Below are 12,860 nucleotides of genomic sequence, written 5' to 3' on the forward strand. Positions count from 1 at the left end.
TTTAGGATCCTCATTTCACAAAGAAACTGACACATTGACTGTTTCTTTTATCCAGGTGATATATCAACTTTGCAAACTGCACTGATTCACACTTTTTCTGTTGTAGGTTTTCTTTATCAGTTAGCACTGCATACAGCTACATACAGAGCTATTCAGTTTACTGTGGGTTCACTGACATAGACATTTTAATATATGAACATCTACATCCCAGCTTAGATTTAACTTTGATTTGTTTACACTGTTTGAAGTTTTAGTCTGTTGCTTTTCATGATTTAGCGACTGTAGAACTACCACACAGAAAAACAGGTCACTTTGAGAACAATGGTTGCGCTGCCATCTAGGGGTGCAATGCTTTTCCTCCATACAAGATTTAGTGTTGCTCTATAAATGTAATTATAAACACCAAAAGCATCCCCCTTTCTCAGCTAAAGAGTTTGACAGAAGGTACAGCTGAGGTACCAGTCATCCTCTCCCAGTCACAGTGAGAGGCAGGTGGCTTCCTGCACTTACATCAGTATTTGCCATCTAACTGTGCTATCTTGTTTTGCCAATTATTGTCATAATGACAAACCCTTTGCCATGTGTTGAGATAAGGATGGATTATTTCCCCAGATGAAATTTCTCATCCAACTACAGGGGAAATATTTGCCTTTTTTTCCTTAAGTTGAAAAACTTCTGTTTAAGTTCTCATATTTATGTAAACAGAGTTCAGTCATAAACTATGGTAGTGTGCATAACGTAGATCAGGATCGGAATTTATTATGATTTCAGTCTTAGATTGAATGCAGATGAGTGGCAAAAAATCAGCTTAATCATGACTGTAAAACAGTCACTGTAGCAGCGGGTAAATGTGCCATATTGTTTATCTTTGTAACCTGGCAAGTTGGATGTGTGTTATTGGTGGAATTAAATATCCCATATAATTTTCTGACTGTCAAAGTCAGTGCACAAACCTATCACAGTCAAGACAGCGAGATGATGTGAAAACATTTCCCAGTTGATTGTTGTTGACTTTATTATCTGACGTGTGTGGTTCAGGAGCAAGAAAATGTGACATCTATCAGTATTCTGTTTGATAATGTGGTACATTTTGGTACGTTTTTATTTGTCAAATGTGTGGTCAACTCTTTTAAGTCATGCAGATCGTTCTTGTCAAAATAGTATTATTTTTGCCAGCAAGAAAAAAAGGTACTGTGGCTTCAGAAAGTTTTCAGACCCCTTCACTTTTTACACACTTTGTTAGATGGAATTTCACATGGATACCATTTTTCCCCGACAATCTACACTCAATAGTCGTGGCACAGAACATCTGTGGAGAGACCTGAAAATGTCAGTTTCCCATCCAATCTGATGGAGCTGGAAAGGATCTGCCAGGAAGAATAGGATGAACTTCAGGAGTGCAAAGCTTGTAGAGACTTACCCAAGAAGACTCAAAGCTCAAATTGCTGCCAAAAGGGCTTCTACAAAATACTGAATCAAGGTTCTGAAAACTTAATGAGAGATTTCAGTTTTTTTTTTTTTTTAAATACATTTTCACTTTGTCGTTAGATTGATTGGCAAAAATGCCATTTTTATTAATTTAACCCTTGTGTTATCTTCCTGTCGACCTTGAAAAAAACTCTTTTGTTCGACGTTTTTGATGCCTTTTTTTCACAGTTTTTGCTTTTTCCAACGTTTGAAATTGTTAAATTTTTCTTCTACACATTTTCAGCGCTTATTTCTACGTCCCATATTTTCTGATATAAAACAAAAATTTAAAACTGGTCAATGTGACCCAAAGTCAACACAAGGATTAACACACACACACACACACACACACCAAAGCGTGCAAGAAGGGAAGGTCTGAATACTTTCTGAAGCCATTTTATTTACAGAATATTATGTTTTGTCACAAAGGCATACCATACATTGTTTTCTTAAGCAAGTTGTCAATAAAGCATGTTTTTAACAGACTTGTAAAAGATGTACCTCTGTCTACCAAGTACAGCAGTTAGTTCACAAATGGTTGTTTTGTTGTCTGAAATGAAGATATTGAATGCTGGTCAGCATGATTGTTTTGCTGAAATCAGTATCCCAATAGTAATATTTTTCTGAACTCAATATGAATCACAACATGTCAAATGTGCTAATGAAATATTGCAGCTAAAATATAGAACTTGATCTCCAGTGTGACAACCTGCGTTATTAATTTCATCAAACAAAACTCTTTGCTTATGTAAAACAAGAACATTAGCAACTCATTTGTTTAGTTTTTATTTAGAACTTCCTTGGAATAATGTGGAAAAGATGAATAGCCATTTGTGTTACTATGCTATGCTCTATGCAGAAGTTGTTTATGTCCAATGGAGGCCAAGGAGTGAGCCGGATTTATTTTACACCGACAAAAATGTTAGAATAATTACATTATCAAAGGATAGACCGAGACCACTGAAGTTATATCAACGTTTTATTGAATGTCTGTAGCGGAGCGCTTCCAGGACTCAAAGTTAGCTTGAGGTGCTCTTTGGATGGGATAATCCTAATGTAGAAACCAATAAGGAAACTCCAAGGCACTCTCTTTTAGAAAAATACAAAGCCTTTATTTATGGCTTGGTCATCATAAATCTTAAAGTACTCCAACGAGTTTTGGCATGCAAGCCTTCGTCAGGGAGTCAATCCTATTATATCAACGTTTTGTTTACTTGCAAGTAGGGTCAGTTTACAGCACTCGCAGCATAAGTACAGAAAGTGACTGGCAAATTAGTTCTATAACAGCTTTTGTAATACAACGTAGAATGTGATAAAACTCTATAGTCATAATAAAGAGTCAATGTCGTCAGTTATCTCAGTTAAGGAGCGCCTGTTCTTTCCTCAGCATCACACCGTGCCCCAGGCAAGGACAAGACAGTGTCTCCCAGATACCAGATGGCGACAGCAGCAACAGTGTTTTGTTATAGTGCAAACAGTAATACTAATCAGAGAAAAAATGTTATCATCATTTTTCTGACAAAACCCCAAAAAATGAATAAAACCCAAAGAAATCTGTGTGTGTGCGCACGTGCGTTTGAGAGTGTATGTAAACCGTCACTTTGGTAACAGTAGTCCCTTATCAGGTTGCATTCCGGCTGCATATCATCATCATCGTTGGCTCCTCTGGTAATACTTTGTCTACTGTTACTTTGAGTATGTTTAAAATAAAGAAAGAAACTGAGAGGGAGGGGAACTGTGCACATAACTGGAGACGGGATTAGCTGATGTCAGGGCAGGAGGTGATTAATAAAGAAGTTTTAAAATAGTGAGGTAAAGATTAAAGAGTCGGGCTTCAATGAAGATGGAGGCAGGCTCATGGAGTGGGGATGGATGGGATGTCAACCAGATCCAGCACCAGCTGACATGCTTGCACTCCAGCACATTAGCATCCCTTCCAGTGTGTCCAGCCCCCCATCACCACTCCACACCATCCGGCTTTTAGGCTTTGGGGCCATGGGGATTGCCTTTTTAGGAGACACCTGATCACAGCTGAACTCCCCACCGCCCAACGCAAAGAAGCTGTGGCTGATAACGTGATGCTTTCGTATGTGTGTGTGTGTGTGCCCGCGCGCGCCCCCCCCCTTGGTACTAAGAATGCTTGTTTGTGTGTGTGTGTGTGTGAGACAACTGATGAGAAACTAGACGAGAGCTCTGAGGGTGGGAAGGTGGTAGAGCTGTTATGTAGTGGAGCCAGAGGTCTGTGCTAGCTCCACATACAGCTGAGGAAATTGTGAGAGCTGGTGAGGCTGTTCAGGATGTTTTGGGGCAAGAGAGTCTGTTCTGTTTCCATTCTTCTGTGACCGCGAGTCTTCTGAGGTGGTGAAGAAGAACTACAGCTGGAACAAGTTCATATTTTGGCATTTGTTTGTGCCAGGAGCCAACTAAATCCCGGGAGAGTTGTGACAGCTTCATTCAAGAGAAGATCTTTTTTTAGCCCAGTATTATGGAGAAATTCAAGGCAGCCATGGTTCTGGGTGCTGTTGGTGATGCTTTGGGCTACAGAAAGGGCCGTTGGGAAAAATGCACCTCAGGCAAGAAGATCCAAGAGGAACTGGCTTCTCTGGGAGGACTGGGGGCCCAGAAACTGGACCCAGATAACTGGCCCCTGAGTGATGCAACGCTAATGCACATCACCACAGCAGAAGCACTTGTAACAGGTATGTTTAGGATTGATGGCAAGAAGAATGACAAAGAGGATTTATGATTTTCTAAAAGGCAGAACAGAGAGCAGAAATCATAGCAAGAGTGCACACTCATTTCCTTCTTTCTCCTTTTTTGAAATGTTAAATATCAAATCAGAATTCACTTTAATTTGACATCTAACTTCACACAAAACCTTTTGTTCTTTATCTGTTCAATAATATAAAGACACAACCTTATATGTCCCTAAAATATGGACACAACATCAAACCTGTCAACATTGAGAAGGACCAGAATAGCTTCTTCTATACAGTCAATGGAAGCTGCTAATCATTGACTGGCAGAATATCTCCTTCTGACATACCATAATCCATAGATCAAAATCTCAGTAGAAGCTTAACTTCAAATCACTCAAATGTCATCCCTCAAGAGTTGCCAGGACAGAAAAGTCCAAAATAGACTACTTTGGAAAAGCTGATCCTCAGCTCTCGTTTACTGAACAATAGCTGGTCAGACCAGACTCCTCCATAATCTGCCGGTATCATGTTTGGCTGCAGATGGGGTTCAAAGCCAATGACAGCAGTCCTGTGAAATGGTGATGACATCTATTGAGATTAGGAAGCCGTACTTAGCCACAATCCAGCATGCCTACCCACACATACACGCACACACACACACACACACACACACGGCAATAAAAACGTATGTGGTGGAATGGATTTTATGAATGCGAGTGTTTGCTTTGTCAATCTTTTTACCAACACACAGAATTACAGTGAGTAAAAGCAAATGTTTTAGCAAAAATACTGTTACCCATTTTTATCTGAAGCAGAGCATTGAGAACTTAAACCAGAAGGACAAGAATTACTATTTTGTAACAGAATCTGAACCATAGTCCAGCGAAGAAGGTGAACATTCCTGTCTTTCATCAAAATCCTTGATGACTAAATTAGAGGTGATGCTTCTTTGTCAACATAGTGTCTCTCTCTCTCTCTCACACACACACACACACACACACACACACACACACACACACACACACAAATATATATATATATATATTACACACAAACAAATTCTAGCAGGATGCCTGTGGGCTCTGCTCGTGGATCCCAGTTGACCTCATTGTGTGTGGAAGTGACTCAACTTGCTGCGATGGCATGCTGGTCCTAATCTGTGGTGTGGCAGGCTGAGGCTAAACTTAGCCCACCGCTTAGACCACTCATCTCGCCTTGCATGCCAATCATGAATGACTCTTAGTCACTGTGTGTGTGTGTGTGTGTGTGTGTGTGTGTGTGTGTGTGTGTGTGTAGATTACTGGTGTCTGGAGGATCTGTACCGGGAGCTGGTGCGTCTCTATGTTGAAGCCATGGTGTCTCTCCAGGGCAGAGCCCCTGATCCTGCTACAGTGGAGGGCTGTGTTCACCTCAAACCTCACAACTTCCTGCTCGCCTGGCATACACCCTTCAATGAAAAAGGTCATTGGAGATTCTGGATATTGTTGTTGTTGTTTTTTTTCTAAACATAACAACAGTATATGAAAATGTGTGCACATGTGTCTATGTCCAGGGTCCGGGTTCGGGGCAGCTGCCAAGGCCATGTGTGTGGGTATGAGATATTGGCAACCGGAGAGACTAGACAGCCTGGTGGAGGTCAGCATTGAGATTGGCAGAATGACCCACAACCACCCCACAGGTGACAATGTTGCTAGTTTCTAACCTATCCAAACAAATCTGATTAAACTACAGGCTGACGGTTGTGCTGCTGATAAACTGTTAAGCATCTTTAATTACATTACAACATTGATTTAATACTTGCTTAAGTTGAGTTTGAGTTGTCAGTAGACACAATTGGTGTAGTTGTGGTGTCACTCTTGGCTTCAGGCTTCCTAGGCTCCCTGACAACGGCACTGTTTGCATCCTATGCGATCCAGGGGAAACCTTTTGTGACTTGGGGCCGCGAGCTCATGAAAGTCCTCCCTCGGGCTGAGGAGTTCTGCAGGAAGACCATACGACACATGTCAGGTTAGACTGTGTTTCTGTTTGCGTTAGTGAAGGTCACATGGTTTTACAGCTTGGTTGACTATTCCATGTCAACTGAAGCTTCTATGTACAAAAAGAGTAACATCAATGTATGTTTGTCAGAATATAAAGTAAGTTTCTGAGTTCAGTATGTACGCACGTGTCCGAGAGAGCATGACTATCAGATGATACCAGTAATGTGTGCGATTGTGCATTCATATGCAGAGTATCAGGAAAACTGGTTCTACTTTGAGGCCAAGTGGCAGTTTTACCTGGAAGAGAGAGAGATAGACAAGGAAGGACAGAACAAACCTTCGTTCCCTGACCGCTATGACGCTGAGGAGACAGACAAGGTAAATCCGGCCTCTCTGTCACACACCAAAAATAAGTACACCAAACACAACCCCTAACAAGAACTGTGTGCTGCTGTTACTCTGTCCTCGCCCATACAGCTGTATAAGCGCTGGAGCTCAGAGGGCCGTGCGGGCCGCAGAGGTCATGATGCCCCCATGATAGCCTACGATGCCCTTCTGGCAGCAGGGAGTGACTGGGCTGAACTGTGTAAAAGAGCCATGTTCCATGGAGGTGAGAAGACATTTTAAATCACAAACAAATAAAACACTGTCTGCCCACTGTGACTTCTGTGAAAATGCTCTGTTTTTTGTTTCGTTTTAGGTGAGAGTGAAGCCACAGGCCTGATCGCAGGTTGTCTTTATGGCCTCATGCATGGCTTGAGTCAGGTTCCCCCAGGCCTGTACCAGGATTTGGACAAAAGAGAGCGTCTGGAAGAGCTGGGAGAAAAGCTTTACAAATCAGCATCTGCAGAGAGGTGCATAGACAAGTAATCCTGCTCTTCAATGGTCCGAACCCTACTGGCTATCAGAGGAACTGCACATGTCAACTGCTTCCCTTTATCCCACGCTGCCCTCTAGTCGCTCTTGGTCCACTCTTTGCCTATCTTGCCCTCCTGTCCTTGATTTGTCTATGCCTATCTGTCTTGATTTGGACATTTTGAAGCACCTGCCACTGTAGGTGTGAGGCAGAGGAACATCAAAAGGGAGACCATTTAGGGTACTGAGTTCAGCCTTTGTCTGTCATGAATGCTTTCTTGTGAGATCATCTCTCTAGAGCTACATCTGCAATCAGTTTGCATACTGTACATTTCATGTTTTGTTGATCACAGGAAAGAACAGCCTGTCTCCACCTAATATTAAATTACAGAACTGTGAGGCAATAAAAAAAACTCTTCTGCTAAACTAGTTAAATTCTCAAAATGAACTAACAAAAGATAATTTCCTTCTATGACCTTTTCCTTTTCTAAAGCTAAACTGTATTAACATGAAGTGCACAGTTATGTTCTTCAACACATTGCGCAAACTTGATGAAAGCCTTACTGACTTTAAGATACTCCTCTCTCCACAGTAAGTTTCAATATTTTTTAATATACATACATCTTGGTGTTTTAATGCATGTAACGTGGTGGACATTTTAAAATAATTTTACTTTTATGCATAACAATATTGAGTTGTGGAATAGTAATTGTTTTATCTACTACCGTGATCAATTATTATTTGCACTGTGATGCTCTTATCAGGTATTACTGTGCTAATTGTAAAAGCACCATTACATGGTGAATATTAACATGATATGGACATTAAAATGGACTCAGATATATATACTATAATGCATGAAGTGCCTGTCTCTCTTTAGCTTAACTACAACATTTATTTTAAAGAGCAGCTTGTCTCCTATCTTAATTTCCTACCAGATTTCATCGTCTTGCCACACAACCCTCCTCTACAATCCCCCGCACTAATCACCTATAACAAGTTCACACGGCTGGAGCACTCTTCATGTCTGAACATTTTATCTCCTTTGCTTTGCTGCAGGAGTGGGATGAGTTACAGTATATCCAGTGAAAGAGCGGTTTATTTTTTAATGCATTTTTATTAGGTAGTACAGAAACTGGTAAGATGGTGTAGTGCCATAATTCCATTCTGTACGGTAAACTCTGTCTAGACACCTTTATTTAACTACATACTCAAAATAGTGAAAAATTTGAAAAGGTTACTTCAGGGTTATTGTACAACTTATCCTAACAATATTTACAATTCTAACAATTATACATCCAGCACAGCCACTATTTTCATGCAATAGTAAATTTACTAATTTGCCAATTATCATTCAACTCTGTTGTCAATATCCATAACTATTCAGGTATGTTTAGCTGCAGTTGGCTACAGGGATTAAATTTTGCATGTCCTCTATTCTCCATAGACCAGATTCTCGGAAAACCGGTATCAGCCCTGATGCCAGTAAGTTGAGGAAGTTGGTTAGAGACCGCAACTGCCATCCTGTGCTCCGAGGGATTCTGGAGAGTCTCCTGCATTACCTAACACAGGATCTACCCAAGTGGACCACCAGAAACAGAAACCCGGAGACCCCAGGGTTAGATACTGTAGTTGAAAGATGCACAGATTGGCCTGATCAGAGAGTTGAGGCTTCAGTGAAGCAGACCCAACTTCATACAAGTTGCACTATTGTTCAGCTCCCTGAAGAACATAAAATGACCAGTTTCAAGATCCTTGAAAAATGCTCGTCAGATCCACAAAAAGACAGATTGCCAAGCAGGTATGGAGGAGATAAAAAAGTGGGAGGCTTAATACAACGGCGTCTTACCACATTTCAACTCCTTCAATCCAAATTCATACGGTCGACACCCAAACCTCCCATCACCCACCAAAGGGAGGTAGGTACTCTGTCCTCCAGCAAAGGAGTGGCAGGTAAAGTGAACCACTGCCAAGACAGTGAGCACGACATTCACAAGAAGAGCCGGACTAGAAGAGAACAAGGATTAAAGACAGGGGGCAGTGTGCAAGATATTGTAGCCAAGTTTGCTGTGGCTGAGCAAAAAGAAAAGGGCAAGAACATGCCGAACAAACAGCCAATCAAACCAAGAGTTGTTGGAAAAGGGATCCTCCTATCTTCCTTGATGGAGAGGTTTGAGACCATGGCTACTGTATGTAAAGGGCGGGACTTGAAATGTTCACATGAAAAGCTTTCTGGAGGAGTCAAGGTGACAAGTAGTATAAAACAGAGGGTAGCCTGTCATGAAAGATGGCACCAACAGGCGCTGGATCAAAGTGTTCACAAACAAAACCAACACAAGGAAATGAAAAGTAAATCTGTTGCACAGCAGTTGAGAGGAAATCAAACACATGTGCAAGAACAAAAACCAGAGCATGCAGTAGATGCATTATCAAAACTAAGCCTGGAAGAAAGAAATAATTTGAAAGCAGAGCAAATGAGGCAAATGGGGGACCGTCATTCAGATCAAAACTCTAAAGGCCATTGCTCATTAAACCATATAAAAGATCAAACTTGTGATAACGATGTTAAGGGTGGGAGGTCAGGGAAATATGATGAAATTCAGGCTACAGTAGAAGAAACTAGTATCACCAGCAAGTTAAAATATGCACATCTAGAGCTAGTCTGTTTAACATCTGTCACTGAGAGGTCACTCCCAGAGCCTTACAGGCTTTTTCCACAGTTAGAAGCCCAACTGAAGTGGCATGTGGCGACCATCGTGACCTGCTCTCCAGTGTGGTCCACATGTGTAGATTCTTCTCCTAAACTATATTCTCTGGAACCATCAGAAAGTTCAAACTTGGAAATGATACCTAACTTGAAGACAGAAGTTCCTCACAGAGCCTTACAATACGCAAGCACAGTTGAACCGTCCACTGCACCAACTGAAGGCAAATGCCCTTCCAAGCCCAACGTTGAGGGACTTTCTACACATACAGGCCGCGACCCCTTGGAGAACGGAGCAGCGGAACATCCAACCAAAGCTGTGACCATCCAAACAAGGTTGCCCAAGTACGTCATCCCGTGTGTTTGCAGATTTGAACAAGATGCCAATGATGAGACTGACTCTTCCCCTCAATCAACACCGCACCCAGAGACTATAACTCCTTTGATTGCAATACCACCGCCACATTCTGATACATCTACGACTGCTTTTAACACTGGATTAGTGACAATGGGAATTGACCTATGTCCTCCTAATAACAAGAAGGCACAAACTCTTTTAACAACAACAAAGAAACCAACAGATGGCAAACCACATGAAAAAGACAGGGAGGCCATTAAAGATACTAGTGTGCCGCAAAGTTTTAGACTTTCCGAAGCAAGTGCCAATAAGGTTACATTTGAAGACAGCGAGACGTCTGCTGTAACATTACCAAAGATTCAACTTGAGAGAGTCAATCCAAAACAGAGACCAAAGTACACAACAATCAACTACGGGGATCCTTCAGTCAAACAAACATATAAACCCAAAACCATACGATTTACTGACACCTTTACTTTCTAGGTTGCTACAATCTCAGAACTGTTTCCTTTCATGGATACTGTAAGGAATTCAACTCAAGATTTCAGTTACTCTCACTGTACCATCATATATCAGCAACAATACACAGTTACTGTAATACAAAGTTACAAAAACATTTTTTTCATCCATGAGCTAGTACATACTGGACAAAATTTGAGGCTGCATTGCTCAGGCAAAACCCATTGCAAACACTTACAGTATCTGTGTATTTATTACAACATTGTTGATCAAAGATTATTTTTCTTTTTAATAGGCTTGTTTTAAAAGTCATTCAGTGTATTTGCATAGATATTCACAAAAGGGCTCTACTGTATTAGGATAAGAAAAAAAAATTTCACTGATCGTCCATGTTAACATTTTGTAATAGAGCATGGATAACCTCTAAATACAACAACAGTTATACTAATTGGCCAAAACCTCACGAAGGTTGTTGCAAATAGTGCTGCCAACTTATTAACAAAAATCAGTGTCATCATCTTTTATACTTGCAACACTTTAAATAATGTTCACGGTGTCAACCATGTTATGGATAAAGTGGAGCTTAAACAAGTAGAGCACATTTCTGCGTGATATGATATGAAGACTGGGTATTAGAAGACTAGTTTAATTTTAAAAGGTGTATTATAATTGAAGTCAGGATAAATCTATGTTAATCCATCCATCTATCCCTTTTCTGCTGCTTATCCTGGGCCTGGCAGGGTTCAGACACCTCTCTCCAGCATTTCCCAGCTCCTCATTGTCACGTGCATGCTGCTCAAGTTTAACTGCTGTGTTATGCATCATGCAAACTTCTCTTCTCTTTCTCTATAACTATCAAGATACAGCACAATAGTCTTTTTTTAATTGAACTTCTCAACACTTTAACAGCATGCTATTAATGCTGACTCACTTATTCCTTATTGTCACAGTGGAATATGGTCATTTCAGTAGATTTACAAACCATGGATTGAGCTCAAATGTGTGAGTACAATTAAAAAAAATATATATGTATTTTTGATACAAACCAGCTGCTGTGTATATTGATTACTTTGCGGGGAACTGGCCAAATACATGGTCACAAGACTTTTTTCATGATCTTCAATCAAATATAAAGAGGATAAAGTGACGATTGCCTAGAAAAGATGAATGGTTGCACACAGCACTGCCAAGCATGTCATTGGTTGGAAGCTCATCCTGTTCACAGATCCAACCCCCTCCCCAACCCCCCATCAGGATTACACTACTGCTAAAACATGAGTCTGCATTTGGAGTTAATCCGGTATTTTCACAAGAGGATAAGAGATCGACGCCTACATGACCCATCATCTGTCCATCCCAAGCCTTATCCTGATAGGCAGCAGTGGAGACTGGGACTATGGTGTTGTTACTGAGTGTCTATGTGTTTATATAGGGCAGAAATGCTTAAATCCAATTTTAAGTAATTTAATTTAGGCAGAGTTAAGCATGACTTTGTACAACTTTGGTGAATTTCTGTATACTCGCATTCTGTTAACAGTGGTTAAAACAACATACAACATAGTCAAATACACACCCACAAACTGAATTATTTAGGATAAGAAAAAATCCAAAAAGTGTCACATCAAACACTGAACAGTGTCCTTTACTTGACCTCTTGTGAGTGCAAGTTAAACTAACACATTTTTTATCCCCACATGACTTTCCCTTTTCTAAAATGGAAGCTACTAAGGAGTGTTCAAAGACAGCCACCAAAAACCCACCAGGACAACTTTAGTGTCACTTTCCAACAGTCCTTCCTGGAAGTGGATGACAGTGCTGTCTGAGGCTCTGCTCCAGATTCTCTCATTAGCACATAATCAAATAGAAATCTGGTGATCTAAAGTATGCCTCACATGTTTCCCTACGTGAAGCTGTGCTAATGCTGGGACAAAAAGAGACAGTTAGAATGCTGTTTATTTTGAGGTCATCAATTTATTTTCTTAAACACAAGGCCTTAATAAATAAATCCTTGTTTTTCTCCAACCGTGTGAGCTCTGAATCACCCATGCAGTAGATTGGTTTGAGTCGGTATATTTTACTGGAGCAACGCTACCCAGCAGAGGCTCAGGTGAACAGATGGCTGCATTTACCTGTGCTACGTGGCTGCACTGGAGAGGGCGCGGCTAGCTTGCATGTTTGCTGCCTTTACGTGTTATCGAACATTGTCTAGCCTAATCCGTTTAGTGGAAATGGGAGGACCCTAGGAATTTTTAATCAGGGAGTTGCCGATGTGACGGTTATGTTGTATTTTTTTTTACCAGCTTCAGCACTTCATAAAAGGGGTGTTTACTTACTTGTTT

General features: G+C 40.8%; 1 protein-coding gene across 1 annotated transcript; it reads left to right on the forward strand.

The window, feature by feature from the left end:
* Nucleotides 1-3,494: 3,494 nt before the first annotated feature.
* On the forward strand, nucleotides 3,495-7,854 carry adprhl1 (ADP-ribosylhydrolase like 1). The gene is made up of 7 exons (XM_028572080.1): nucleotides 3,495-4,166; nucleotides 5,463-5,627; nucleotides 5,719-5,844; nucleotides 6,033-6,173; nucleotides 6,396-6,523; nucleotides 6,623-6,755; nucleotides 6,846-7,854. The coding sequence occupies exons 1-7, from the start codon at nucleotides 3,953-3,955 to the stop codon at nucleotides 7,013-7,015; spliced, it is 1,077 nt and encodes a 358-aa protein (XP_028427881.1). The 5' UTR covers nucleotides 3,495-3,952; the 3' UTR covers nucleotides 7,016-7,854.
* Nucleotides 7,855-12,860: the final 5,006 nt, after the last annotated feature.

This window comes from Perca flavescens, chromosome 1 (assembly GCF_004354835.1).
Source record: "Perca flavescens isolate YP-PL-M2 chromosome 1, PFLA_1.0, whole genome shotgun sequence".
In the NCBI taxonomy this organism is placed as follows: domain Eukaryota; kingdom Metazoa; phylum Chordata; class Actinopteri; order Perciformes; family Percidae; genus Perca; species Perca flavescens.